At 28.3% G+C, this 25,722-nt stretch overlaps 1 protein-coding gene across 2 annotated transcripts in view; it reads right to left on the bottom strand.

Moving 5' to 3' along the window:
- LOC111619190 (serine/threonine-protein kinase PRP4 homolog) overlaps positions 1-25,722 on the bottom strand; it is a 62,711-nt gene that overhangs the window by 25,418 nt on the left and 11,571 nt on the right. Inside the window, exons 2-4 of one of the 2 annotated variants that reach the window (XM_023360881.1) lie at positions 12,192-12,893; positions 10,866-10,889; positions 672-1,085 (exon numbers count right to left, since the gene is read on the bottom strand). In XM_023360881.1, coding sequence (XP_023216649.1) covers positions 672-1,085; positions 10,866-10,889; positions 12,192-12,893 — 1,140 coding nt within the window. The remainder of the gene's footprint in view (positions 1-671; positions 1,086-10,865; positions 10,890-12,191; positions 12,894-25,722) is intronic. The other variant, XM_023360887.1, reaches the window with a different exon arrangement.

Raw genomic sequence — 25,722 nt, 5'->3', positions numbered from 1 at the left:
CGACTTTACGAACGTACCCATAAAGACCAAAAGGGTTAAGTTAGAGGTGAAAATCAGATTACTTTTTCTCTTTTTGGAACGACACAACAAGTTTTATGGAATGTCAAATCATCGAAAGTTGAGTTTCCAGGTCTCTACTGTAATACGCAATATAATTATTGCACTTCCACGCTTACTCTTAAACATGGAGCAAAATCATCGCTACATTCAGCAAAGTACCTAAAAACAATATTTTTGAAAAAATTTTATACTATTGAAAGTATTTATTTCGGTTTTTTATTTTATCACTGAACAATTACTTCAGCACATGTATTTTTACATTGACACAGTGCAGAGCTCTTAAGTCAAAGCAACCTAGCACACATAAGAGCAGGCTCCTATATGTGAGATAATACTCTTACAAGCAGGATGTATGTTTCAAAAATGCAAAACCAAGCAATTTTCACATATAATAGCATGATCTTATCTTTTCAGAAATACAGTACTTAATAATAATTTACATGTCTTTTTATGTATACAGTACAAAATTATATATAGTAGGATTTTACATGTTATTAATTCATAAATTTTATCAAGCTTCAAAATTAAAATATTTCAAGCAAAGAAAATAATAATAATCATTGTACTATTTTTAATTTTTCATTTGATAAAATATACTTCTCTCATCTTACCTAGTTCTGGTTCTCCTATCACGATCTGATCTAGAACTCCTATCAAAATTTCTCCTATATGGACTGTCTGCTCTCGATCCTCGACGCCAAGGACTCCGATTTCTTATTGGACTTCTGGATTTATAATTTCTCGATGGACTTCTAGAGTGATGTGACCCTGGCGATCTACTTCTCCTCATATATGATTTTGGAGGAGTCGATTGCCGGAGTGGAGAACGATAATCTCTACGTGGTGAATGAGATTTACTTTCAGAACTGGGTAACCAAGGAGACCTACTTCTACCATGAATAACTACTTCTTCTCTTCTCATACATCTTGCACTATTCCTTAAAGGAGATTTTGATGATCTAGATCGATCAAACCTTCTAATGGGTGATCTATCTCTACTTCTTCTATCTCTACGATGTTTATCCCTAGAAAAGAATATATATATATAATTTTAGAAATATTCAAACATTCTGACTTCAAAGGTAAGTATATTAACCTAAGTATACTTAACATTCTTAAATTGTTGTAAATGCAGAATGTCTGAATAGATACCATGCAATGAGAAATTTGTAACAACATTAAAATTATATGTAAAATATTATGAGACCTGTAAGTTGAATGTCCTACATTTCCCTTTTATGGTATTCTCTGGAGTGCAAGGAAGGAACACATGTATGCGAGCACTCTGGAGGAGATGAAGATGACAATTACACAACGTATCAAACAGATCACTCTTTCCACCCTCTAGAATGTGTTTCACAAATGCAACACCATGTGCAGGTAAGGCTTGAGGTTTCTACAACAGTGTTTTTCAACTACTGGTCCATGGACTGGTCTGGTCTGTAAAAAAATTCACTAGTACGCAGAAAAATATTTGACCGTACTGATGCTGGCACAGTTAATTATGTGCAACATTTAATCTGTAATCTAGGGTTACTACACATACTTTGTTACATATGGTAACTCTACATAATACATAAGCTTAATAAATATGAATACAGTCGACCCCCCTATAATTACGATTCCCATAAAACTGCGAAAAAATTGTGACCGTATCCGTAAAAAACCCCCTATAATTACGTTAAACGTCATCGGGCAGCCAAACTACTTTCCCGCCGTCCGTAGCGCCACGCTACGGAGAGATTTCTATCATCTGGACAGTATTATATTAATTATATATAAATTAGGTACTGTATATATAATTATATATTAACTTATTGTAACTTTGTTATAATTAAATATATAATTTCCGCCGTGTAGCGTGGCGCCACGCTACGGAGATTTTTACGCTAACTATCGTCTGTACAGTATGTAAATTAGGTACCGTAAGTCTAATACAGTACTGTAATTTTATACATTTCTTGTGAAATAAACATTTCTTATTCAACGGCGATTAAAATTATTTATATTAATGATGTCTCCGAAGTTCAACGAAGTTTTCGCAGAAAAATAAGTTATCAGAAATCGGCCGTGGTTTGGTGTGCTGCTTCGCAACGAAAACAAGCTTTAGCAATGGGAATGTCTAATAGTGCACACTCGGTAAGTAATCCTACAATTTTTTGTTTATAGCGTAGTTTATATGGATTATTTCCAAAAAATATATATGTATTTTGGAAATGTTGAGTCGGATTAGTCTAGAATCGATTAATTTTATGGAAGAAAACCTTTCAATCAGCCATAGTCCGTAAACTTTACACGTGTCGGGCTGTGATTGGAACGACTCGTAAGAAATCGGATTCCTAAAAAATGGAACATATCTATGATCTTATAGGGGGGTCGACTGTAATTTGTAGTCACACAACTACCGGTCCACATAAAATTATCAAGAATTTTACATCCACAATGAGGAAAAGATTGAAAAACACTGCTCTAGAGGACAATTCCAACATTTAATGTAGGAGAAACTGCAATATCTTATGTAAAGCTTCACTTTTATTAAAATTTTTCACTGCATAGTAACTTTTTGAACACCCTGTATATTAATTCAATTCAAACACCACACAACAGAATAACAATCTGTATGTTGCCATAAAAGAAAAGAAAGGTAATACAAAAAGATAAGCAAAGAAATTTACAAAATAATAATATCAAAGTAAAATTTATCTGAAATTCTTAGTTGTAGTAATAAATTTAGAAAAATAATGAGCATCAAAGCTTAATATATATCTTATTTAAGTCTGTGAAGCAGATTTTTGTATAAAAATAATTCTATAAATACATAAAGTATTTCCATCCGCATATATAAATTGCAAATCTACAAAGAATTCCGTCAAAATCAAAAAACCTGCAACTAACTATTTCTACTCATAACATAACCATAATTAAAATAAATCAATGACATATGATATAATATATCAATACAATGTTACAAACAGCTGTTTTATTTTTTAATGGTTATTTCTTTATCCTGAACAACATATATTTTTATCAAATTTTATTTAACCTTCGTTATATACCTTAAACATTATAAAACAAGTTTTTAATTACATATAAATAATGTTATCGTTATACTTTTTCCCCATCCTTAAAGTCAGAACTATAGAATAAAAACATTATTATTATTGTAAATGAATAAAACATTAAATTTATTTTTATAAAATTGAGAAATCACCACTAAAACTCCTTACCTTTAGATTTAAATATTATCCTGTTTTTACTCAGATTCTATTTTAAGAAATGATTTTTAAATGTATATATTATGTTGATTGCTATTCACATTAAATTCTTTATATTGTTTATTTTATACTATATAAAATAGAATTAATGCAACTTCTTAATTTTGCATTAATTCCTTTCAATTACTTTTAAACCTGGTTAATTTATGAAACCAAGTTTTACAAGTAAAATTTATTTCAACAGTATTACTTAAGAATGTTGTTTATAAACACTATTTACCATTAAACTTTTCCCCAAAAGCCTTATATTATTATTTTTTAAAATATTTTTTTAGTTTAAATTTATAATTATTTAACGAATTAAGAATACAGCCACTTCTCTCTTAATGACAGAGTTACATTCCTATGACTAAGTCATCGAGCAAATTGGTCGCTAAATGAGCTTAATAATTTTCATTTATTCTAAACAAAGAAAAGGTCTAAGAAAGCTCCGACTCGATAACCTTGTTTTAATTTGCATCTTCTTACATATTACGGAACAAGAGTTTGTTAAACAGGTAAGTAAGTCATTAAGCGAGGAGTGGATTAAATTGTATGCAATAAACTCGCAATATATTCTGTCTTATGAACCATTTTTCAAGCAGTATAGCAATGAATACTCAGGTTTTTTTTTACATAAGCATTTTTTTAAAAAAATCCCTTACATAACCCCATTTGATAAATTTCCAGCACTTTTCTCCAATTGTTATCCGTCATATTTTTAAATCACTTTTTTATTAGCAATAAGGGTAGTACCCCATTGCAGAGGTTATATTTATAAATAAAACATATTTATTACCTAACTTGTAATTGCTTTAAATTAATAATAAATATTATTATTAATAAATTAAGTTACAAATAACAACCTCTTAGGGATCAATAACGACTCCGATTGGAAATCCCAATTCACATTTCGAAAGATTATTTAAATTTTGCCTGAAATCTTGAGCGTAACTTTATTGGACTATTACTGAAATTTTGAATATTTTATGTTTAACAAATACTTCTTTATGGCCTTTTATTAAAATGTAATATAGAAAAGTCATTGGAATTACACCAGTAATAATTATTAACTGAAAAATTAACATTTCTGATAAATATTTATGTAATCTTAATTGAATAATTAACCTTTTTTCATATTTGTTCTTGCAAACTCTCATGTATGAATAATGTAAGAATGTGTATAATTTTCAAATATTATGGATAGTATACAGATTAATTTAGAGTTCTGATCTTTAAATCTGGATTCGGATATTGAAAGTTAGTAAAATGTATCCATATTTTCAATTACGCATTTTATTTTCAAACGAAACATGTGATTTTACAAAGAACTATAACATATTATTAAATTTTGATTGCCAGTAATTTTTCTTGTTTGATGTATTACTTAGATTTAACGTTTTTGATGTATAAGCCATGCGTTTACACAATTAAACTTCAGCCAACAAATAAAACTATTAAATTATTTTAAATAAATTGGAAAGATCCAAAATCAATTTGTTTCATGGTAAAGTACATAGCCAAGTACAGTTCCCTTTGCTTGGAACAATTTAAAAGAAAAATAACATGACAAATTTCAACTCAAGTCAATTTAGGGACTTAATTGATTGTAAGTAATACATTGATGATTTATTAGTTAATTTTAGTTGTAAATAAACATATTTGTGATTCTCAATGACAAACATAAATATAATAAATTACCATTTAATGCTTTGACTTTGTTATTTAACTTTGTAATAAAATGATCCAAAATTACCATTCCCAATAATCGGTTTCAGTTACCATCTGAGAAATTAATTGCAAATATACATTAATATTTTAGTACACTATATTATTATTATTAATAAAATGCTACAGAAAATATAAGCCACGATATATAAATGTCTGTATTAGGTTTTATTCTCACCAAAAAAGAGGACAGTGTTTCTCGGATGTGTGTCAAAACTGGAGTGCAAAAGTTTAACAAATAGCAATTGTAAACTTTATTGTTTTAAGAATAATTAATGCTGGTTTTCACATCAATTTTATACTACATTTTACTTTTTTTCTGAAATTTTATTGTTAGTTTGATATTGAAATATTGTTTTCTGTCTTAGTACAATTAATTAATAACATGTAATATTTTTACATAAGAATTAAAATTTCTGACTTTTCTTTATAATGAAATTTTGACAGGTGCTGGAACAAGATCATCAGTAAATAACGATATGAAAAGCTCTATTTTCATCCTGAATTCCGCGAGTAGGATTTGAAAGAGTTGATAGTCAAATAACTAAGGTGAGAGGGAATCATCTCGAAGAATTCCTTTGTCATGAAAGGAAAGGAATTTTTCCCCCCATGAAATTAGTTTTATATTCTAATAATAATTATAAAAATTGTTGAATAAAATTTTTCTTTGGCACCTTTACATTTTAACTTTCTAACTGAAGCTGAAAAACTGTATCAAATGCTTTCTTAAATGTCATGAAAGCCATAACATGTTTCTATGCTTCTTTGCAAAATTCATGAAGAAATTTATTTGTGTTTTATTCTGAAGGAATTGAGTTAAATTAACATTTATGAATTATGTCATAATTTTGCAATTACTGTATTAATATGAATTATCTTCAATAGTACATTGATTATAGAAATAATGAATAAGTTAAATATTTGAATTTGTTCAGTATGTTTTNAGAAAAAAAAAACGCTTTATTTTATATATATGTAAGATCTTTAAATAAATTCATTGTCAATTTATAAAAAGCACTGAACAAATAAAATCAGCATTGTTATTTATCAAGAGCATAAAACATGACTTTATAAAATTTAAATTCTACTATTATTTTATATTATTTATCATTAAAAATCAAAATCTATTAACAAAATATAATCATTGACTAATTTAATTTTCCATTACTATTTGCAATAATCGAATCTATCAAAGAAGAAAAATAAAAAATAAAATAAGAATAATAATAATCACTAAAATCGTGTTTGATTAATTTGTAAAAATTTCTTCTGTTTTTTTTAAACTGCTTTGACGAAAATTTCTTTTCATAAACTGTAATTACATATTTGTCATTCAAAAACAATAATTTTAACTGCAGAATTTCTTTTAAAATCAAGTTAAAACATAAGTTTTTAATCATATTCTTAATTTATTCAATTTAAAATATATGTTCTCCATCTAAAATTTGTAGTGTCTTGCCCCTGTACATCACACTTTTCCCAATAACAGTAGTAAATAGTAGTTGTAAAAGTAGTAGTATCTATGTAACTTCATTCGGAAATATTTTTGAATTGAATTTATGTGACTTCCAGTCGAGACCAGAAGTTTGTGTATAGTTAATTGGGGCCTCCTGCTCCTAAGTTTTCCCTATCTGGTCTCGACTTTCATCTAATTAACACTGTTTGAGATTAAGGAAAGACAGACAGACTGACAACAGAGGAAATTTATAGCTCTACAATTTTTTCAAATTGTAGCCCAATAACTGATATTAATGGTGATAAATACAAATTCCAGAATTCAGAACAGAATTCTCTCAATCTATTGTTACTAAGTAAATGTATCCATAGTGTCCAGGTTTCTGTAACAATGACATACTTGGTATACTGTACATTAAAGACAGGAGACTGCACATTTCCTACTTTTACTTTTTTTTTATATACAGTACCTACATTTCAGGAAAATAAATGCTAATATTTGATGATTTAAATCTTGATAATAGATTGAAGTACAATATTTTAAACCAATTTGTTACTAACAAGCTTTTGAAAGCACATTTTTTGAATGAATCCTTCTCACTCAGTCTTATAAAGCACTGGCACTCAGAATATTAAAACAGGTTTAACATAATTTTAGCTTGTGGCATATATCAAGAAAAGTGTTAAACTTCAACATTTATTTTTTTATTATTAGAAACTAAATAATTCCAAACAGCAACAACTCAACGGTAACGTGCACCTGAGGTGAAACAGATTTTTGCCACCCTACTTCTAGAATTGCTGCCCAATAGAGTACTTCTAATACAACCATTCTTGTATGAATTGTTTATAAACAAGTTTAAAGTTCATTTATAGAATTTCACTGTTTTGTCTTTTTTTTCTTTTAAACATTTTTAACTGTTCATTTTACCACTTGATACAGTTGCTTCTGCTTCACCTATTGAGTTAGCTCTGATTCCAAATTTCATTTTCCAAAACAAAATTTAAATATAAATTACCCAAAATGCATAGTCAGTCATAGTTACGGTGACCATACGTCCTTTATTTAAGAGGACAGTCCTTTATTTCGCTGCTCTGTCCTCTAACTTTATTTATTTTATAAAATAGGCATTTTGTCCTTTACTACATTTCACTATACCTTTAAAATGCAGTCTACTTTTGTCAGTTCTCTAACGTTTTCGGTCTAATTTATAGACCTTCTTCAGGATTGCTACATTTCACTATACCTTTAAAATGCAGTCTACTTTTGTCAGTTCTCTAACGTTTTCGGTCTAATTTATAGACCTTCTTCAGGATTGATGTAAAATATTTTAAAATTTGAACTTTCTCAACGGTAATTCGAACCACGCACGTTCTATAATCTTCAGATATTCGATCGCGCATGCCCATTAGCTCTTTATAATGCCGCCGCTCTCCATGCCGTTGCTATTCTACTTGACTCTCGAAAATTTATATTAAGCCCCTTTTCTCTGTATTTATAAATGTGCCATGCCTCTGCATACTTTAGATGTCGTATATTATNCAATGATATAGCAGGAAACAGACGCTCCATTACTGCCACCGCCAGCATAAAGCACTTGGCAGCGGCGGCCTTATCCATTGCGAGGCTCTGGGCGGCAGATCTTTGCGAGGCCCTTGTCCTTTGTGCAAAGTATGTGAATTGAAATAGTAGGCACTTATTAATATTAATATATACTGTACTATAAATTAAATTTATTTTATTGTTATAACTAATAGCCAAGGATAAAATAAAAAGTTTTATGTATCAACTTTTTTCTACTTGGTTGTTGCGCGAGGCCCCGGGCGATTGCCATGCTCGCCACCCCCTAAGGCCGCCACTGATAGAACAATATCGAAATGATCGTTCTCCATTTTGGCCAACATGCATCCACTCTACCCGAAAGCACACGATCGAATGTACAACAACATGGCAGCACACAAATCTCAAAGCACGCGGCTGACATTCACAAAATGCATGTTCTAACCAAAATCTATCAATGCACGTTTGAGTGTGTATATCCATGCGGATTGGTTCTTTAAAACATGCGTTACCAAAGCACGCGTTTCAAAACGCCTAATGTGTACACAGCCAAATAGTTAGATACATACAACTGCATACTTATTATACTTCTATATACATAGAAGTATAATAAACCAACTTTATTGCCAAAGCAACTATGTTAATAAATTGATTATTATACTCATAGTATAGTAATCAATCCAAACTAAAACCCAACTACTACAGTAAATTTTGACAAACTGATCATAAAATTGATGCAAACGTGATGCTTTCTTGCAGGATACATTTTAATTCCCCCTATGAGAATAACATCAGGTTTTGCAGTACAAATCTGGCATACTTTTCAACAAATTACAGTAGAGTGTGATTTATCTGAATCAATTGGTCACAGGAGTTGTTCGGATAACTGTTTATGTACAAAAAAATATATTAACCTATCCCATGTTGAAACTTTTCTCTGTTGCATGTCACTTTGCGTTGAAGTTTTGTCAATGTTAAGCCTAACATAAATTTTTTAAAATAATAATCGTGGCTATTGTATAGTTAAAATTATTTCTTTATTTTGTACAAACAAAATAAATATATTGAAAAATATAAAAACAAAAAAACTTATATTTTGGAAGTATCAAAAACGTTTGATTCAGCACGACACAGTCCGACTGGAACACTTTCAGTTAACCGACATTTTGGTTGATTGGCTTTCGGATAAACGACGCTCTACTATACTACTTTTTGTAGCAAACTGAGTGCCAATTCAAAATCAAAGTAAATTTAAGTTTGATACATAGACAGAAAGAAGCCCATAATGTTTATCAAAAAGCTGGGGTTCATAGACAAAAAACAATTAAAATCACAAGTAAACTTCAGAAATAGCCCTAACTGGCAACCCATCCTACAAAAACTAAGAAAGAAAAAAACAATGATAAGTAACCAATTTAAACTCATATATAAATGTCAAACTTGCAACAAAGAACCTTATACATAGTATGCTAATAGCATGCATTCTATGCATAAAGTCCAATCTGCCATTTCTATGATTCACCAGAACCAATCATTTCTGACATTCATCACAGGTCATTGATGTATGTTTACAAAGACCAGGGAATGTTCAAATACTAATAATACCAGAAATCTTTTGGATTTTTACCAACATATCAGCTGCATGTCAACATTAACACATTTCCATCTTTCACAGTAACAAACATGTCTAATGACTAAAATTTTTGTGCTTAAATAACTAAACAGGAAACATACTTAAAATGTATATTATTATGCTACTATAAATAATTATTGTATAACTTTTGACAGAAATTAACCTATCTCCTGATAAATGAAGTTAAAAGACATCCATATCCAGAGAAAGCATACAAAATCAATAATTTTAGTAATAAAAAACTAAAGTATTTGCATCCCAAAAATATATATGAGGTGTACCCAGAAAGGTAAGTACTGTTTGCATGTATTTCCCATGCATTTTGGCAATGTCAAGGTCATGTATGCATAATTACTTCTTCCACTCAAGAATGAAGTAAGTGAGTCATATTTGTTTTTCTTGTTCATGTTGAGGATCACTAAGCATATGTTATAATGTTCAAAACAGTTGAGTGGCCCACTAGCTACGAAATACAAATGGTAATTAGGTTTTTGAATTTCAGAAACGATCAACCACATAAAGTTTACCAGCAAATTTGTGAAATTTACAAACTAATTGTGATAAGTAAAGGCATGGTGAGAAAATTGGTTAAATGTTTAACAAAGGAGGAACAACATTCATGACAAACAAGGATCATAGTGACCGCCCACCCTGGTCAATGAAGATTTGTTGCACAATGTCAAAGAGAAAATTTGTTCCGATAGATAATTCACAATTTCTGATTTGTCTCTAAAACTTCCTGACATTTTAATATCTTTGCTGCATGAAATTGTGACTAAACACTTTCACTTCAAAAAGTTGTGTTTGAGATGGGTGCCGAAACAATAATGGACATTCACAAAACGAACTGCATGGGATCAGCTTTAGAACTTTTGCAGCAATACAATGGGAAAGAAAATAATTTTTGAAAATAACTGTCACGGGTGATGAAATGTGGATATGCCAAGTGACACCAGAAAGCAAACAACAATCACTGCAACCTCCAGAAATGATCAGTCACAGGTGGTGGAATGCTATGAACAGGTTACCTTTAATTTAGTGACAAGTTATAATAAGTGCCCAAATTTACATGGCAATTATGTTGAAAAGTAGATTAAGCTATGTATAACTTAATGGTAATTAAATAATTTTTGTCTCAATTGCCTACTATTTTAAATAGCTAAATGGTACTTACTTTCTGGACGCACCTCGCATATACCTTAATAAATACATAAAGCATATTTTTCAGATTAAATTGAAGTTGATAAAAATACATAAAATTATAAAATAAAAATTTTCTAAATATAACTTTAATAATTAGAACAGATCTTAAACAACACAAAACATATAAATATCTTTTAAAACAGGAATATAATTTGATATAGATACAGTGAAATATGATTAGTTGGAGAACTGGGAGTTTTACTGTACTATGAAGAATTCAAAGAAAAATATTATTTGGAATGTGTGAATGTTAACTGATCTTTAATTTTAATTTTTGCAAATGTTTCTGTGGTTGATTGGAGAATTTTAATTGTATGTATGGCCAAGACTCCACTAGCATAAAAACCCTCACCATAAATACTTTTAATCACGTGACCATAATATTTTATGCCAGAGCAGGTCATAAAATGAGCATAAAACAAGTCAAGCAATGTTCAACTTTCAATGTAAATACATCTGTAAAATGGTACCATCAACCAATCAGCAGTCAGTAGAATTTAAATCATGCGAAAATTGGCAAGAAACAAGCTTTCATGTACATTCTCCCTCATGGCTACTTAGAAAAGACCTAGAATAGATCTGGAAAGATTTATTGAAAGCATCTGAAAGTATCCACATATATATGACAAGAGGCATCCCCTTTTAAGAATGGATGCCTAAAACAAGCAATATGGACAGCCATAAGAAAATCCTTCAATTTAAATGAGTATATAATATAAGAGCTAAGCCTATAAGTGTAGTATAGTATCTTAATAATACGATAAAGTTAATATATGAAAGTAATGATGTTATTTTTACTACATTTGTAATTATAGTACAGAAAAATCACAGAATATAATCATTGCCTTTATATTGATATATCACATATACAACTGTAACTTCAATAACACTGTCAAAGTAAAAACTTCGGTAGTGGAGCCAGACCTCCACCACAATCCAAGCACAAATGCAAACAGTTTACATGATTAAAAGTATTTACGGCAAAGGTTTTTTACACTCATTTTTACACTAGTGGAGTCTTGGCCTTAATGCGAAAAATAGAAAAAACTATTTAAGATTTAAAAGTGTTCAAAAGAATGGAACTTTGGAAATTTGTGACTTTGGTCATTGATTTGGTATCATGTGATTCTGCTGAAGAATGGAAAAATGCTTCATGAAACATTTTAGAATTAGTTTTTGTGAATTCTTTGAATGGGTTTGGTGGTGGGTAGTGGTTAATAATAATTATTATTATTTCAGTAATAATATAAAAAAAAAACACTTTATAATTTCACAAAGAAAAAAAACAAATTTATACCTGAGTGATGAAGGAGATTTTCTACTGCGTGTTTCAGGAGATTTATGGCTACGTCGATCTGGATTCACTTTCTTCTCTTCACGTGGTATTTCTTTTGATTCCTTTTTATTTCTTTCAAGTTTAGGAGAATAATCTTTCCGCTTTTCTTCTTTTATATTGTTGCACTCCGACAACTTACTTTCTGCAGGAATAATGTTTTTAACATCCACTAATGGAGAAGATTCACATTTAACAATTGGTGCAGAATTAGAATCACTAAGTGAAGGCTTTTTAGTTTCTCCATTTGTAGTTAGCTCTTTCACTAAAACCTCATCAGAGGAGCTTCCATAATCATCAGGCACTAATGATCTATGTTCTTTGTCTACCTTAGCAAGCTTTGCTTGTATTAAAGCTTTTTGTTTTTCCAATTCTTCCAAGTCCATACTATTTACAAGTAGTTTATCTTCAGCATTGCAAACTTTTTTCTCTTCTTTTAAAATAATGATGTCTTTATCCATATCAGGATGATGGCGTTTATGCTTATGTTTACGATGACCACTGCTCTTCTTTTCTTTGTGTGAAGAATGCTTATGTTTGTGCTTATGTCTGTGATGTTTCTTTTTTCTTTTACGGTTACTGGTACTCCCACCTAAAGCTACATTCTCATTGTAAGATTTTTCAAAATCTTCATTAACTTCTACATCAGAAGAACTAGCACTTGCACTAGAAAAAAATTTTTATATATTAATAAAGCTCATTTTGAGATATATATATAACAAATTAATTTTATCATCATTTCTAATTAAAATTAAATCTCATATTAAAATAAAACGTACCAATACAATTTTATTAAAATAAATACTTATTTTCAAATTTAATTAATTCATTAATTCAACATACATAAATACATACATTAAAGGCACTAAAGCTTGAAAGTGCACTAATGGTTAACATATCAAAGATAATTTCTCAGGGAAAAAAATATTCTACAAATGTGTGTATTATTCAGATGATACTACAAAACTATCTCAAAACTCATGGAAATTAATTGCTGTAATGACTGTTTTTAAACAAAATGAATTTAATATTAGAATTATTACTTATTTGCAAATAATAAAACTTACTTCCAATGCCAAAAATGATTGTAACTGGAGATAAGATTAAATACCAATTTTCTTCATTAACTAACGTTGATGATTAAATATGTCATTTGATAGCCCAATAATATGTCAACTTTTAGCAATTTTTGTTTTAGTGTGTGTCAAATAATAGTGTAAAGATACTGATTCAAGAATTTAAAAATGTTTTGTATTTTAACTACTATACATTTTTTTCAAAAATAATTTTAAGTTAATTACAAAAAATTTGTACAGTGTTTTCACTTAAATATTCATTCTGAAGCAAACAATTTCATGTTATATATATATAATGTACAGTATGGGACCAGGTCTTGATTTCTGGACTTAAGCATATATTTAGCCTAAAATATATTAGTAGTATTTTTACTTTCCACTGTTTAAACTGTTTTTAACACACATGTCAGCATNCAGGAAAAAAATATTCTACAAATGTGTGTATTATTCAGATGATACTACAAAACTATCTCAAAACTCATGGAAATTAATTGCTGTAATGACTGTTTTTAAACAAAATGAATTTAATATTAGAATTATTACTTATTTGCAAATAATAAAACTTACTTCCAATGCCAAAAATGATTGTAACTGGAGATAAGATTAAATACCAATTTTCTTCATTAACTAACGTTGATGATTAAATATGTCATTTGATAGCCCAATAATATGTCAACTTTTAGCAATTTTTGTTTTAGTGTGTGTCAAATAATAGTGTAAAGATACTGATTCAAGAATTTAAAAATGTTTTGTATTTTAACTACTATACATTTTTTTCAAAAATAATTTTAAGTTAATTACAAAAAATTTGTACAGTGTTTTCACTTAAATATTCATTCTGAAGCAAACAATTTCATGTTATATATATATAATCTTATAATATAATAGAGATGGATTGATGATGATAATAATAATAATAATAAATAATAATAATAAGTGCAGAGCCCAAACGCTTAGGAGTTGAAAGTTGAAATTTGGTACACAGTTAGGGTACATCACGAGAATGTACTGTACACTAAGGGATTTTTTTAAATTCCTCCCTGTGGGAAAGAGGGAGAGGGTTAAGGATTATCCTGAAGAACTCGGTTTCTACTGTACTATTTTAGACGCGGTTTTTTTTTCATTTTTGCGGGAAATTGAACATTTTTTTAGACCCATCTAAAAATTTTCTAATTAGCCTCAGAAGAAGGGAGTGAATTCTTGCACCCGATGAAAACAGGTAAGATTGGCTATATAACTACAAAGGTTATCTTATGTAAGAGTTTATCACACCAAATGACCAACCTAACACATTTAAAAAATTTTTTGAAATGTGTACAGTAGAGAAATAAAGAATTTTTAAAATGTGTTAGATTGGGCACTCAGTGTGATAAACTCTTATGTAAGATAATCTTTGTAAACATAAATCAAATACTGTATTATAATATAGTAAAAGGGTTAGAAGTACAAAATAATCTAATAATCTTAATCTTTGCTGTTGTTATTTTTTGCCCGAGCAACGCCAGGCTCATCTGCTAGTATATATATTATATAAAATGTATGTTGAATTACTGAATTAAATTTGTATACATTATTAATTATTGAATTATATACATAAAATATATTTAATTTGAAATATAACAGTAAATCTATATAGAAAAAATAAGATTTTAAAAAGATATCATCATCATTTTGTCACATTCTCAAAAATTCATTTTGTCTGCATTTCCTAAAGCAGAAATATATATATATATTTTTTCACTTTCACCTTTCCTCCAGTTAATTACTTTACAATAAAATAAATCTTGCAATTTTATATCAGTGATGAGCAACAACCTTTTCTGGCTGCAAACCACAAGTGCACTTCATAGGCTTCTGATGGTTTGGATGCACTTTTTCTAACTTACAAGGAAACTGTTAAGAGTTTTTTTTAATAAAAAAATTTAGTTAATAATTACGTTAAAAGTATACAAACTCTATATCAGATTTGTAATATTCACTAAAAGTGTTAATTAGAGTTAATAGCAATTAAATGTTGTACTAACACTTTTAGTGAATATTATAAATCTAATATAGAGTTTGTATACTTTTAATGTAATTATTAACTAAATTTTATTAATATTTATTAAAAGACATTCCAACAGTTGCCTTGTTAGCTGAAAGCTTTAAGCCATACCGAGTATCAACATACTCCATAACTGCCAGTACACTAATTACTAACATAATATACTATAATAATATGCAAACTAGTAATATAAAGTTTAATCTCATCTTCACTTGTTAAGTTTAGTTTGAATGTTGTTCATCTTGAATATCAGGTTAATCAAGTTTGCGCAATGACACAAGGCAGAAAACATAAAAATAAAATTATGCGGCCAAAGCCCTCAGCAGCAGCAAAACCTGATGGGTTGCTCGTGACTGATCTATATTATGATAAATTTTAATATAACTCCATAATATAAAGATTTTGACAAATCAATTTTAACCAAAAAACAGAAGAGATGGTGATAAATACAGATTGTTTTTTCTGAATAAGACGTCCTCTTTTTGCAGAAATGAAAACACCAGTATAATAAATCCTAAGTAGACAATAATATAACAAAAATGATGATTAATATATTTAAAAATCCAGTAACATTTAAAACTGCATATGTGGTGTAATCTGTTATAATATTTTATTTTAAAAAACTTTATATTTTTAATTAATTATTATATAATGGCAAAAAACTTAATTTTGGGATGGTTTTATACAAAAAACTGATAAATGCTAATAACAAGTAAAACCATCATTAAGTCCGACACTACTCTCCCTTTATCTCCCCTCTGACATTTAAGCACTAAGTTTCAATAAATGTGAACAAAACTGTGCAGCACGCACACACACACTAACATCTATACATACAGGAAAAAAAAACCCAAATTCTTTTGCATTTCTTAATGTTTCAAGGTGCCAAGTCCAAAAATGTAAAAATTTTGGGGTCATTTCCTGACTGTTCACTATACTTTCCCTCTGTAATGTATAACAAGCAGGAAAAGTAAAAATAAAATTAAACTGTTCAGGAACATAATAATATAAATCAATATCAAAAAATTATTAAATTTTTTAACAAAATAGTATGCATTATATTCTTTCTTAAAGGAAATTCTGACTTTTGGTGTTAATATATTTTTTAAAAAACAACAAAACTTACAAAAATCAGAAAAACATGCAAGTTTTGACAGTAGCCAATTCTGTCATTTTCAAAGTTCAAACATTAAATGGTTTTTCAAGTCAAAATGGTTGAATTTGAATGGCATTTAAATTCTGAATTTGAATTGAAATTCTGTTCAAAACTCAATTGTTTTGACTTCAAAAACCATTCAACATTCGAAATATATGCTTGATAATGACAAAACTTACTACTGTTAAAACTTCTTGCATGTTTTTGTGATTTTTTGTTAGTTTTGTTGTTTTTAAAAAAAATATATTAATTTATCACCAAAAGTCAAAATTTCTTAAATATCTTCTCTGATGTATAGTGCAATCTAAATTTTTGTTTCATTCTTTTTCAAATTTTAACTAAATTATAAATGTATACAAATGTTTATGAAAAATAAAAAATTTAAAATTTTTAGGCATCTGTTAAGTATTCTTAAACGGTATCAGGCCCACCAGTGGCCAAACAGTTCCGTTCCCTGAACACTAGTTCAGTTGTGGATTTGCGCAGGCTGGCCACGTAGAGTTTTCTGAGTTTCCTCCACATCTGTAATGCTTGAATAAGAGCCAGTTACCCTTAAAAAGACCTCCAGGAAAGCATCCCCCTAGGCAGATTGCCCAAGTGCTGCGTTTCCATAACTTAACAACAAACACTAATTGCACATCAGTATTTTAAATATTACACTATTATTAATTCATTGAGATTTTTAATGTTAGAAACATTAAAAAATACTGATTATGAATGTTTTCTTGAATCAATAATTTATTTATTACAGTAACTTGTATTACTAAATATGTTATATTATATAAATTATTATATTTAACTGTTTAATTAACATGATATATATAATAGTTATTATTTTTATATTAAATTATCGAATATTAAAAAACAACACCCACAATATATGTATATAATTTTTCATTTTGTTTCTAGTAGTTGGCAAGGAATTTAAAGCCAAAAATATGTAATAAATAAGAATATTCTGTGTTACAAAACAGGACTGGTTTTTATTGTTAAAGATTTAGTTAAAGTGTAATGATTTAGTGTAAAAAGTTACATTAAATATAAAAATATTTTCTGTTTCTTTTAAATAAACCTCTTCAGTCTACTCTCAGTTTATGTGTAAGAAAAGAATTTAGATCTGAAAATGAAATGAACTGAATTCTAATATGTAATTGTTAACACAAGAGTCTGAAGTAATTGATACATGCATCACTTCCAATTAATCGAACAAAAGCTTTTGGAACAAACAGCACCAAAGTTGAGAATGGAAGAAGTAATTCATATCAAATAATATTGAAAGAAATCTCTTAATTATTGAGTTACAAAAAGGACAATGCTTCAACAACTTGCAAATAAATGTCCATAAAAACTAGGAGATAATAAATTAGATAAAAAGCTTCTTAAAAACAATATTAAATATTACTGATTATTATCAATACAGAAATGCTTATTTCAGGAAGCCAAATCTTTAATTGAATAATAAACATTTATATCCTGATTCAGGACAACTTCAGAACAATTCATATAAAATTAACATAACTATCATTCTTTAAAGTTAACCTAAGTTTAAATGGTTTACAATTATTCATCAAATTGAACATTACTTAAAAACTGAATCATATGCAATCAAATCTGACATTACTTAAAAATGATCAATCGATATACACAGTACTAACATTTTAAATAATAAATATACTTGTTCTATATGAATTGTAAGCTGATGTTGGATCAGGATAAAAATGTTTATTATTATTCAATTAAAGATTTGGCTTCCTGAATTAATCTTTTTATTATAGGCTCCCTGTCTATATGTTTTACACTACTGATGGAGACTTTGGGGTAAAATAGTAAACCTTGTAGTTACAAACAACAATTACAACTGAGTTAACACGACAAATTTGGTAAATTTTTCCTCTGAAATAAAGAAATGAGATATTTGTAGTGTTGTAGGATATAATACTTCTTACAGTAATACCATAGGGTATTTTTTTTCAGAATGAAAAAAAAAAAACCCCAGTTAGAAAAAAGGCATAGATTAATGCTGTATGAAAGCTTTACTTTTATTTGTCTTATAAAAGCATTCCAAAGTTTTGATAAATATTTTATTTCCAATAAACAATAACGTCTGTCACTGTCTCTGATAATGCCATCTGGAAAACACCATCTCGGGGCAATGCACTCTTCATTGAGCACATAATACCTGTAGAGTTTTCTATCGGTATATTTTTTCTTGTTCCAAAAAATCTGGTTAAACTTTATTGCTTGTTTATATTCTTCCTTTTTGAAAGTTGCTGGTTTATTCCAAGCTTGTGGTAAATTTGTTCTTTGTTCTATTTTTTTCTTCTTTACTAATATAAAAGTAAGACAAGCTGCATGCTTGCATCTACCAAGAAGTCCAGCCCTGCATGAGCAAAAGGCATTAATCATTTTCCATTGGTCATTAAGCTGAAAAAATAATATATGGTCATTGAGTTAATATGTTTATGTTGATTCTTTTATCAGTTCCTTATCCGATGTTGAGGACAGCAAATCTTGCATATACAATACTTTCTTCTTTTGCCATAAATGTTAGAGATTTTTAAAATTTTTGCATTATTTTTATTTTTAACATGAAACATATATTTTAAAAAATTGTATGTCTTATGTTTAAAATGGGCAAATTGTACTAGAATTTGTTAGCTAGATTTATGTATAGTATGTGCATTTGTGGAATATACAGGGTGTTTATAATTAAAGTTCCACTTTGAAATGGCCATAAAATGAAAACTACTAGACAGAATGTTATCAAACTTGGTAATAGTGTACAGGACATCATGGGATTTTATTTGCCGTGAAAAAAAATTCAAAAACTCACCACCAACAGGAAATGGCTCTGTCTGCAATATTGTTAAGTATTGTTAATATTGTCGAAATAAGATATGAAGACATCATTGAAAATATTTTTAATTGGTTTTAAAACAAAACTGTTTATGGGGTTACGCAAAATCACAATGGCTTATGGCAGGAAGAAAGTGATATGCTAAGAGCTACTGTTGAGAACAGTCTGCAATCTGTGCTGAATGTAAGCTGAATTACATTCTCTTTCATGAAATTTTATGACAAATATCCTCCAAAATCACATCACCTGATCACACACATGTACCAAAGAACAGCACTCATTCTCAGTAGACAGGCAAAAAAGGTGGTGCTTATATAACTAACTTTACATCATGATAAAACAACCAACAGAAGTCACACCAAAATGTGCAGATTAACCTTGAATCACCATATGTTCAGTTTCCATCATTTCATGAAGAAAGAAAACAAATATTGTATACATTTCATGACTGATCTGAGATAGTAGAAACTATGATTTCATCACTAGTCTGTTTTCTATTTTTAATTCAAAAAAAAAAAGATTCATACTACACTTTTATTTTTAGTTCTTATTAATACTACAGTTGTAACAAAAATAATTAATCATCTATTTTTACTCTTTGTAAATGGAATTACTAAACACTGTTTTAATTTATTTGTCATTTGAGTTTTTAATAATATTGGATAACAGTTTATCTTTAAATTATTCAATTAATAAAATTAAGATATTGGATAAGATTATAATATGAGAGTTCTTGTCTATTAAAACCATATGCCAAAATACAATTTCAAGTTAGCAATGGTAATCATCTTGATTATTCCAATAAATTCTAAATCATTACTTATACTCAAATTTGCAATAACATGCAATTTAAAAAACAAAGTATGTTTTCACTAGTAACTGAAAATGAAATCAATACAACAAATCAATAAATGAATAAAGAAATTATTATAAACTGTAATGAAAGGTACTTGAACAATTCTGAAACATGATTTTGAAGAGTATGATTTGATAAAATTGTAGCAATCTTTGCTGTAATTGTAGTAAACTTTAATTTTAACATTCACTGATACTTAAGCAGAATTGATGCCATTAAGACTTAGGTTATTTAAATCACTATAGCATATATTTTGATTTAGATTATATTTAGTGATTTATGTCTGGATGTAATAAAATCATTTCCCAAAGGAATTAATTATCATAAGTAATCACTTCTAAATACTTTAAATAGACTGCAAATACAGTCGACCCCCCTATAACGTACGTTCCTATAACGTAGNATTCTGAAGCAAACAATTTCATGTTATATATATATAATCTTATAATATAATAGAGATGGATTGATGATGATAATAATAATAATAATAAATAATAATAATAAGTGCAGAGCCCAAACGCTTAGGAGTTGAAAGTTGAAATTTGGTACACAGTTAGGGTACATCACGAGAATGTACTGTACACTAAGGGATTTTTTTAAATTCCTCCCTGTGGGAAAGAGGGAGAGGGTTAAGGATTATCCTGAAGAACTCGGTTTCTACTGTACTATTTTAGACGCGGTTTTTTTTTCATTTTTGCGGGAAATTGAACATTTTTTTAGACCCATCTAAAAATTTTCTAATTAGCCTCAGAAGAAGGGAGTGAATTCTTGCACCCGATGAAAACAGGTAAGATTGGCTATATAACTACAAAGGTTATCTTATGTAAGAGTTTATCACACCAAATGACCAACCTAACACATTTAAAAAATTTTTTGAAATGTGTACAGTAGAGAAATAAAGAATTTTTAAAATGTGTTAGATTGGGCACTCAGTGTGATAAACTCTTATGTAAGATAATCTTTGTAAACATAAATCAAATACTGTATTATAATATAGTAAAAGGGTTAGAAGTACAAAATAATCTAATAATCTTAATCTTTGCTGTTGTTATTTTTTGCCCGAGCAACGCCAGGCTCATCTGCTAGTATATATATTATATAAAATGTATGTTGAATTACTGAATTAAATTTGTATACATTATTAATTATTGAATTATATACATAAAATATATTTAATTTGAAATATAACAGTAAATCTATATAGAAAAAATAAGATTTTAAAAAGATATCATCATCATTTTGTCACATTCTCAAAAATTCATTTTGTCTGCATTTCCTAAAGCAGAAATATATATATATATTTTTTCACTTTCACCTTTCCTCCAGTTAATTACTTTACAATAAAATAAATCTTGCAATTTTATATCAGTGATGAGCAACAACCTTTTCTGGCTGCAAACCACAAGTGCACTTCATAGGCTTCTGATGGTTTGGATGCACTTTTTCTAACTTACAAGGAAACTGTTAAGAGTTTTTTTTAATAAAAAAATTTAGTTAATAATTACGTTAAAAGTATACAAACTCTATATCAGATTTGTAATATTCACTAAAAGTGTTAATTAGAGTTAATAGCAATTAAATGTTGTACTAACACTTTTAGTGAATATTATAAATCTAATATAGAGTTTGTATACTTTTAATGTAATTATTAACTAAATTTTATTAATATTTATTAAAAGACATTCCAACAGTTGCCTTGTTAGCTGAAAGCTTTAAGCCATACCGAGTATCAACATACTCCATAACTGCCAGTACACTAATTACTAACATAATATACTATAATAATATGCAAACTAGTAATATAAAGTTTAATCTCATCTTCACTTGTTAAGTTTAGTTTGAATGTTGTTCATCTTGAATATCAGGTTAATCAAGTTTGCGCAATGACACAAGGCAGAAAACATAAAAATAAAATTATGCGGCCAAAGCCCTCAGCAGCAGCAAAACCTGATGGGTTGCTCGTGACTGATCTATATTATGATAAATTTTAATATAACTCCATAATATAAAGATTTTGACAAATCAATTTTAACCAAAAAACAGAAGAGATGGTGATAAATACAGATTGTTTTTTCTGAATAAGACGTCCTCTTTTTGCAGAAATGAAAACACCAGTATAATAAATCCTAAGTAGACAATAATATAACAAAAATGATGATTAATATATTTAAAAATCCAGTAACATTTAAAACTGCATATGTGGTGTAATCTGTTATAATATTTTATTTTAAAAAACTTTATATTTTTAATTAATTATTATATAATGGCAAAAAACTTAATTTTGGGATGGTTTTATACAAAAAACTGATAAATGCTAATAACAAGTAAAACCATCATTAAGTCCGACACTACTCTCCCTTTATCTCCCCTCTGACATTTAAGCACTAAGTTTCAATAAATGTGAACAAAACTGTGCAGCACGCACACACACACTAACATCTATACATACAGGAAAAAAAAACCCAAATTCTTTTGCATTTCTTAATGTTTCAAGGTGCCAAGTCCAAAAATGTAAAAATTTTGGGGTCATTTCCTGACTGTTCACTATACTTTCCCTCTGTAATGTATAACAAGCAGGAAAAGTAAAAATAAAATTAAACTGTTCAGGAACATAATAATATAAATCAATATCAAAAAATTATTAAATTTTTTAACAAAATAGTATGCATTATATTCTTTCTTAAAGGAAATTCTGACTTTTGGTGTTAATATATTTTTTAAAAAACAACAAAACTTACAAAAATCAGAAAAACATGCAAGTTTTGACAGTAGCCAATTCTGTCATTTTCAAAGTTCAAACATTAAATGGTTTTTCAAGTCAAAATGGTTGAATTTGAATGGCATTTAAATTCTGAATTTGAATTAAAATTCTGTTCAAAACTCAATTGTTTTGACTTCAAAAACCATTCAACATTCGAAATATATGCTTGATAATGACAAAACTTACTACTGTTAAAACTTCTTGCATGTTTTTGTGATTTTTTGTTAGTTTTGTTGTTTTTAAAAAAAATATATTAATTTATCACCAAAAGTCAAAATTTCTTAAATATCTTCTCTGATGTATAGTGCAATCTAAATTTTTGTTTCATTCTTTTTCAAATTTTAACTAAATTATAAATGTATACAAATGTTTATGAAAAATAAAAAATTTAAAATTTTTAGGCATCTGTTAAGTATTCTTAAACGGTATCAGGCCCACCAGTGGCCAAACAGTTCCGTTCCCTGAACACTAGTTCAGTTGTGGATTTGCGCAGGCTGGCCACGTAGAGTTTTCTGAGTTTCCTCCACATCTGTAATGCTTGAATAAGAGCCAGTTACCCTTAAAAAGACCTCCAGGAAAGCATCCCCCTAGGCAGATTGCCCAAGTGCTGCGTTTCCATAACTTAACAACAAACACTAATTGCACATCAGTATTTTAAATATTACACTATTATTAATTCATTGAGATTTTTAATGTTAGAAACATTAAAAAATACTGATTATGAATGTTTTCTTGAATCAATAATTTATTTATTACAGTAACTTGTATTACTAAATATGTTATATTATATAAATTATTATATTTAACTGTTTAATTAACATGATATATATAATAGTTATTATTTTTATATTAAATTATCGAATATTAAAAAACAACACCCACAATATATGTATATAATTTTTCATTTTGTTTCTAGTAGTTGGCAAGGAATTTAAAGCCAAAAATATGTAATAAATAAGAATATTCTGTGTTACAAAACAGGACTGGTTTTTATTGTTAAAGATTTAGTTAAAGTGTAATGATTTAGTGTAAAAAGTTACATTAAATATAAAAATATTTTCTGTTTCTTTTAAATAAACCTCTTCAGTCTACTCTCAGTTTATGTGTAAGAAAAGAATTTAGATCTGAAAATGAAATGAACTGAATTCTAATATGTAATTGTTAACACAAGAGTCTGAAGTAATTGATACATGCATCACTTCCAATTAATCGAACAAAAGCTTTTGGAACAAACAGCACCAAAGTTGAGAATGGAAGAAGTAATTCATATCAAATAATATTGAAAGAAATCTCTTAATTATTGAGTTACAAAAAGGACAATGCTTCAACAACTTGCAAATAAATGTCCATAAAAACTAGGAGATAATAAATTAGATAAAAAGCTTCTTAAAAACAATATTAAATATTACTGATTATTATCAATACAGAAATGCTTATTTCAGGAAGCCAAATCTTTAATTGAATAATAAACATTTATATCCTGATTCAGGACAACTTCAGAACAATTCATATAAAATTAACATAACTATCATTCTTTAAAGTTAACCTAAGTTTAAATGGTTTACAATTATTCATCAAATTGAACATTACTTAAAAACTGAATCATATGCAATCAAATCTGACATTACTTAAAAATGATCAATCGATATACACAGTACTAACATTTTAAATAATAAATATACTTGTTCTATATGAATTGTAAGCTGATGTTGGATCAGGATAAAAATGTTTATTATTATTCAATTAAAGATTTGGCTTCCTGAATTAATCTTTTTATTATAGGCTCCCTGTCTATATGTTTTACACTACTGATGGAGACTTTGGGGTAAAATAGTAAACCTTGTAGTTACAAACAACAATTACAACTGAGTTAACACGACAAATTTGGTAAATTTTTCCTCTGAAATAAAGAAATGAGATATTTGTAGTGTTGTAGGATATAATACTTCTTACAGTAATACCATAGGGTATTTTTTTTCAGAATGAAAAAAAAAAAACCCCAGTTAGAAAAAAGGCATAGATTAATGCTGTATGAAAGCTTTACTTTTATTTGTCTTATAAAAGCATTCCAAAGTTTTGATAAATATTTTATTTCCAATAAACAATAACGTCTGTCACTGTCTCTGATAATGCCATCTGGAAAACACCATCTCGGGGCAATGCACTCTTCATTGAGCACATAATACCTGTAGAGTTTTCTATCGGTATATTTTTTCTTGTTCCAAAAAATCTGGTTAAACTTTATTGCTTGTTTATATTCTTCCTTTTTGAAAGTTGCTGGTTTATTCCAAGCTTGTGGTAAATTTGTTCTTTGTTCTATTTTTTTCTTCTTTACTAATATAAAAGTAAGACAAGCTGCATGCTTGCATCTACCAAGAAGTCCAGCCCTGCATGAGCAAAAGGCATTAATCATTTTCCATTGGTCATTAAGCTGAAAAAATAATATATGGTCATTGAGTTAATATGTTTATGTTGATTCTTTTATCAGTTCCTTATCCGATGTTGAGGACAGCAAATCTTGCATATACAATACTTTCTTCTTTTGCCATAAATGTTAGAGATTTTTAAAATTTTTGCATTATTTTTATTTTTAACATGAAACATATATTTTAAAAAATTGTATGTCTTATGTTTAAAATGGGCAAATTGTACTAGAATTTGTTAGCTAGATTTATGTATAGTATGTGCATTTGTGGAATATACAGGGTGTTTATAATTAAAGTTCCACTTTGAAATGGCCATAAA

Source organism: Centruroides sculpturatus, unplaced genomic scaffold (genome assembly GCF_000671375.1).
Source record: "Centruroides sculpturatus isolate CEXI.00-Female unplaced genomic scaffold, Cexi_2.0 scaffold38, whole genome shotgun sequence".
Classification (NCBI taxonomy): domain Eukaryota; kingdom Metazoa; phylum Arthropoda; class Arachnida; order Scorpiones; family Buthidae; genus Centruroides; species Centruroides sculpturatus.
Note: the sequence above shows the minus strand (reverse complement) of the source record. Positions and strands in the feature narration are given on the sequence as shown.